The 6249-nt window shown below is 35.6% G+C and overlaps 1 protein-coding gene across 1 annotated transcript; it reads right to left on the reverse strand.

The window, feature by feature from the left end:
• Positions 1-2214: 2214 nt before the first annotated feature.
• LOC109208755 lies at positions 2215-5477 on the reverse strand. Its single transcript, XM_019371910.1, has 3 exons — positions 4084-5477; positions 2986-3140; positions 2215-2887 (listed from the first exon to the last, which is right to left on the reverse strand). The coding sequence occupies exons 1-3, from the start codon at positions 4637-4639 to the stop codon at positions 2624-2626; spliced, it is 975 nt and encodes a 324-aa protein (XP_019227455.1). The 5' UTR covers positions 4640-5477; the 3' UTR covers positions 2215-2623.
• Between the last annotated feature and the right edge of the window lie 772 nt (positions 5478-6249).

A 6249-nucleotide genomic window follows, 5' to 3' on the forward strand; every position in this document is an offset into this window, starting at 1 on the left:
TTAAACTTTCACCTTAGGCCCCATATACGCTTGAACCGCCCCTGACTGGGAGGGCTGAGTGCATTGATACTCCGAAAGTATGCATATGATTTTATCACCGCGTTGCATTACAGTTGGCATTTATATTTGACATGTATAGACAGAGATGTATCATTCCTTATTTCAGTCACACTTGGCAAATTTTGTCCGTTTGAGCTTAAACTGACTAACTTGAAAGCATGTCTATATTTCTGTACTGTTATTTCTATATTTGGAGTGTACACTGCTTTCAGCTAAAATGTTAGTTTTGTTACTTATTGGGTATATTGGTCGGTTGTACTCATACTACGCTCTGCACTTCGTGTGCAGATCCAGGTACTTCCGGGTACGGTGGTTGCTGATTTGGAGTTTTTACCAGTTCGGAGATTATCGAGGTAGCTGCTTTGGTGTCCGCAAATCTGGACTCTCCTCCTTTATCTCTTAGTTTTATTTATATTGTTCTACCCTCCTAGACAGTGTTTCAGACCATGTTATTGTATAGATGTTCATGTACTCAGTGATACCCGAATTTTGGGGGAATATTGTATTGACTCACGGTATTTTCTTATCAGTAGTTATGAGATTTTTCTCTTGAACGTATATTATTATGTTTTCCAAAAATTAAAAATGCGCGTTTTTATTGTGAATGTCGGCTTGCTTAGTATCGCGATAGGCGCTATCACGATATGTGAGATTTGGGTTGTGACATTCACCAACTCCATTATATCCTAACACATTTGTGATTAAAGTCTATGGTATTTTCCTGGCTGAACGATATCTAAAATGTTATGTTAAAATGAAAAACAACCCAAAGATCTCATCTTCCACTGAAAATAGTAAGGAGTTGGAAGCATTTTTGAGAGTCAAAAGCAATTCTTTCCCAGAAAATTGTCAAGTTGTTTCAACCAAATGAATGGATGCATATGTAGCGGTTGGGTCAATATTATTAATGCAAGTACTCGTAAGAGTTAAGACTACTAAAATCACGTGCGCTTTCCAGATTGAATTTATTACGCCTAATAAGTGCTTCTACACTGGGCAAATTTAAATTTCAAAAATTGAAAATATTCATAGAAGTGAGGCCAACTGTCATCAATTTTTAACACTGTAGATAGAATTAATTGCGCTGGACATTGTATTCAGTATTCTTCATAATTTGATGGAACTAGATCTGGAAATCGGGATAAGCTGAAATATACAAGATAAAGTTGAACAGACAAGTTATATGTTTTTTTGAAAAAAAATTAAAAGTAAAAAAAAGAAGAAGTGTTCCGACATGTCTGCGGTAAACCCCAGGCCAGACTGTTATATTCCAAGAATAAAGACTAACAAAATTAATTTAGCAATTATTTTACAGCTTGTTTGGATGGTTGTTACACATCGTTTCATAATGTATCGTATTGTATTGTATTATAGTGTATCGTTCAATGAATACAACATTTGGATAGGTTGTACCGTTTGCCATTGTTTCATGATATCATGCATCAGCAATAAGAAGAATAAACTTGCAATATTATAAAGAAAAACTATGATATGGAGTAAATTTATTATATAAAAAGTAAGTTAAATGATAAAATAAAATTATTTAATAATAATGAAGGGCGAGATGAGAAAAAAGATAAGATAACGATGCAATCACACCAAATCGGTTGTTACATAAAGTGACTCATTTCGTCGTTACGTAACGACGGATTTAATGATACGATACACTAAAATTTAAGTAACAACCAAAACAAACATCGTATTTGAAATAACAATACGATACAATACAATAAGTAACAATCATCCAAACAAGTTGTTAGTATCCTAAGGCTGCAGAATATAAATGGATAAGATGCAGCGTAACTTGGAAGTGAAGAATAACAAAGGAAAAGACATCAAAAAGTTAAAAAAGCATAACAGAAAAGAAGAAGCTATGGTTATCTGCAATCCTATTATATTCTCATTTTATTCTCCAAAGCTAAAGGCATCAATCAGTGGCATGCTATGCAAGAAATTAGATGAACATGGACTTTTCCTTACAACAACAACAACAACAACAACAACGGCCCAGTGTAGTCCCACTAGTGGGGTCTGGGGAGGGTAGCATGTACGCAGACCTTACCTCTACCCTGAGGGGTAGAGAGACTGTTTCCAGGAGAGACCCTCAGCTCAAGAAGAAAACATGGACAAAACCTTATTTACAGAAAAGCAACAAGCCAACAATATCCACATCGAATTATTTACATTAACAGAGAAGTAGATTCAAAGCAACATCCAACAAAGCATATCTGTCCCCTACTATGTACAGACTAACTATAACCAGCTAAACTGCTAAAGTAAAAGAAAAAAGATAGAAAAAAAATGAAAAGTAGAAAGAACAAAAGGCAACCTCTCCTCCCTTTTGCTTTGAGCATCTGCCATGTGAAAGAAACAACAAAAGGTATAATTGGTGCTTAAGGACTCAACTTAGGAGCCCCACTGGACATTAAAGAAGTGCAAAGCAAAGCAATTATAGTGAGCTTAACATCAAGTGCTCCACTTTAAAAGCAAAGCTAGACCAACAACTATTGACGATGATAACTATTTATATTTCAAAGCAACGATGATTGATCGTAAAATAGAATCACACAACCTTATCAACAATTAGCCGTAGCATTGAAGACACTCGGTTTTGGTCACTGCACCTAGAAAGCATGTCCAAGTAATGCATTGCGTCCTGAGGGAGGAGGCCTTCCATAAAGAAACGAAAGAGATGGGAGTGTGTCCCGTGCATTACATCCAAGCACTGGTCTAGGACTTTATCCTGTTGCGCTTTACTTAATTCAGCTGCCTCCATTAGCGGCAGTAGATTCTTCTCCTCCTCTTCAAAGTGTTTCTTGCTATGCTCCTGGCATTAGATATATAGTAAGACTGTTAGTAATAGATAGCCATATTTCAGTAGAACTTGGCAGACTAAAATCTTGATGTAGTGAATGCAGAATGAACCTGTAAGGTTTTGAGTCGAGTAGAGAGGTTGCAGAGGGCTTCTTGGTAGGAAGGATGCCCTGAATCAAGAACTCCGATAGATTTGATATCTTCTTTAATACCATTCATCATCGGAAGGTCCCTCGCATGCTCCTCATTTGCAGCTTTAGACAATCCTGAATCGTGACCAATTTAGAGGTCAATAATATTGCAGCAAAACAATAGACTACCAGATCACCATGATCTGGATAAGCAACTTACTTTGGACAAACTAAGAAGCTAAATACAACAACAACACACCCAGTATTATCCCACACCGTCGGGTCTGGAAACTAAGAAGCTAAATATAGAACTAAATAAGCTAAACATTCTTGTTAACCAGTCACTTCCCATTCCCAATAATTGAGGAGAAAACTCCCCTTCTGACGTATGCTTGGCAGATCTGCTATTTACAAATATTCTCCCATTTTTTGAACTTTATATTCAAGTTAGGATACTTCTAAATATCGAATTAATTGTTTGATTTTTTGAATTCAAGTTTCATTTTCAATTAAGTTAATTATGTAAACTTACATAAAAATGACAATCTCACCATAAGAAAAAGTAATCTAAAGTTCAGAATTTGTTCTGCATCACATCTTTGTGCATCCAATATACCCTCTTAACGATCAATAAAATCTCGTAATTTCTAACTTTATCGCACAAACTGCTATTCAACTCTGAAACTGTAACCCCGTTCCCTTTTCCATTTCCAAAATATCTTTCTTAAAATAGGCAATTAAGCATAACAAAGAACATTTTCCAAGCATAACCAATCCAAAGTCCGGATAAAAGAGAAGAATTGCTCTATGTTAACCAGTGTAAAGCTAATTTAGCTATAGTGAATCCTCTGAATACTGAACCATAGTAAAACAGAATAGATACAGAGAATTCTTTGATCATAACTTCAAATTTTGGATTGAGGTGCAATTGACTGATTGATTACAAGATTCCCCACATCAGCTACTACTTGATTTACACTTAATCAATGGAACAAATAATCAAATTATCACCTCTAAATGCTCAGAAATTTGATTAAAAGAAAGGAAATAGCTATCAATATGACCATATTGAAGTTACCTCTATCAGCTTTTTCCAAGATTTGAAAAACAACTCTCTCCTCCATTTGAGCATGCTCCAGCAGTAGCTCCAACAACTGTGAATAACTCCTCGCAAACTTTCTCACCTCCATTTTCGGAGTCCCCATTGCCGGATCACCCCGTGCCTTCCCGCCCCGACCCGCCAAGTCCTCACCCCACCTCCCCATTCTCTCCAAGTGCCACGTCATACTCCTATGTTGTAGTATTACCAACCAAACCACAAACGGCGTCGTTTCATCACCGATTCCCCACCTCGTCGACAACTTCGGCTCCGGAAACTTCACGTCCAAGTAACGCAACACGTCGTTAACGGACCCTGTAACGGAGTCGGATGTGTACTCCAGTACCGGCGAACGGTGGGTCTCTGAGGGAATAAAATGGACAGTCACGGGCTTGTAGAGCAGAGCACATCGAATGTAATAGGTTGAAATATTATTCGGCGGTCCGTACAGTTTGACGGCCGGGTGTTTCTTTATCACGTCGGCCGGCGCAATCTCCGACGTCAACTTTCTTGATATCCCGAAACAATTCCCCATTAATACCCAAATCGTAATAATCGATATAAAATGACAATACTCTTTGGGTTTATCTGGGTTTTGGAAATTAACCAAAAGATTACTATCCTGAATATGGTGAATGAACCAAAACTTTTTGGGAAAAATAGAGGAGAATCTAAACACGTGAGGAAGAGTTCAATGCAAGAAATGACAATTATTAATGAAAATGAATATGGGGTTTTCTGGGTTTTTGGAATTAAGCAATTTAATAATTTTGGTTATTAGGACCAAATGAAGCAACCGTAAAAGAAAGAAAATATTGAGCACTTGAAGAAGAGTTCAATGGAAGAAATGGAAAGTGCTTAACAGAAAAGAAAAGGACAAGACATGAAACAGATCTTGAAAGTGAAACAGGGGAGTTCGTCACTGTACGGAACCCGATATGTTTATATTGGCCCAAAAAAAGAAGCAAGTAAAGGATCAAATCTTAGATCAAGAGAAAAAAAATATGGAGAATAGTAAGAGAAGGGGTGCTATGGGGGAGTGTGAAGACAACTAGACGTGCATAGTAATGGGGAAACTGCAGGAGTATTGGTATTGAGTTTACTGAATTTTCTTGAGTATTTAGCTTTGGGGATGTGTGCAGTATATTATATTATACTAGTAATAATAACACATCAATATAATGGCAGCTTCATGAGGAAGATGAGAGAGTTATAGAACGAAAAATCAGGGATTACAAGCGCATTATAACAGTTGGATAAACAGAAGAAAATGGGAGTTAAGTGGCAATTGGAATTAGACGCTCCTTTGGGACCGGACCGGGCGGCTTTGTTTGTTTTGGTTCGTTGTTGTTTACGTTGGGCTTAACGTCTTTGATTTGATATCTGTTTTTTGACTTGCATGTGAAGCGTTACTCATTCTTAATTTGACCTGATTTGAATTATTGTTACTAATATATATTATCCCATCTTTTTTAATATGACTAGACACGAATCTTAAAAAAAAAAATTGATGTTTAGAAGATATTATAGATACTTGTTTATCAATAAATCATCTCATTAAGAATAAAGTGAGAAGTTTAAAATTGAAGTAAATTTAAATATAAAAAAACTGTTATTCTTTAATAACTAAAAATAAGAGAATGTTAAATAAAATAACTACTTGTGTATTGTAAAAACGAGCTAATATCCGAAATATATGTGTATATGAAATATATGTGTATTATAAAACTGCTTAAATAACACTACTCATTTAATAATTTATATTATCAGTCGAGATAATTTCAAGCCTAGCTTACTTGTCCATAAGCAGATCTTTTCTCTCCATTTTTATTTACGGTCAGATATTTCTATAACACATCGCTATATAACAACCATTTATTATAAAAAGACAAGTTTCTTTTTTAACCAATTTTATGCTATTTTATAATATATGTTCTTTGTAACATCATCTGCCTTCCCCTTAATTAATATCAAATGTATTAAAAAATATAGTTTTATCTAGTCGATATAAGAAAACAGTTTACGAATATTTAAGTAATTAGGTCGCGTATTCTGTTGTCTACCTAACAGTAATCAAATCATTTTAATGCATCATATACAGCAACCTGAGTAACAAACACAAAGAAACACGTACGCTCCTAAATG

Source organism: Nicotiana attenuata, unplaced genomic scaffold (genome assembly GCF_001879085.1).
Source record: "Nicotiana attenuata strain UT unplaced genomic scaffold, NIATTr2, whole genome shotgun sequence".
NCBI lineage: Eukaryota > Viridiplantae > Streptophyta > Magnoliopsida > Solanales > Solanaceae > Nicotiana > Nicotiana attenuata.

Bases quoted from the DNA above. Each gene is read 5' to 3' on its own strand.
- LOC109208755 (XM_019371910.1), bottom strand. From the start codon at position 4,639: ATGGGGAATTGTTTCGGGATATCAAGAAAGTTGACGTCGGAGATTGCG. The intron at 3,141-4,083 runs GTAACTTCAATA...GTCACGATTCAG, and splicing joins CTTGGAAAAAGCTGATAGAG to GATTGTCTAAAGCTGCAAAT. The intron at 2,888-2,985 runs GTTCATTCTGCA...ATCTAATGCCAG, and splicing joins CTCGACTCAAAACCTTACAG to GAGCATAGCAAGAAACACTT.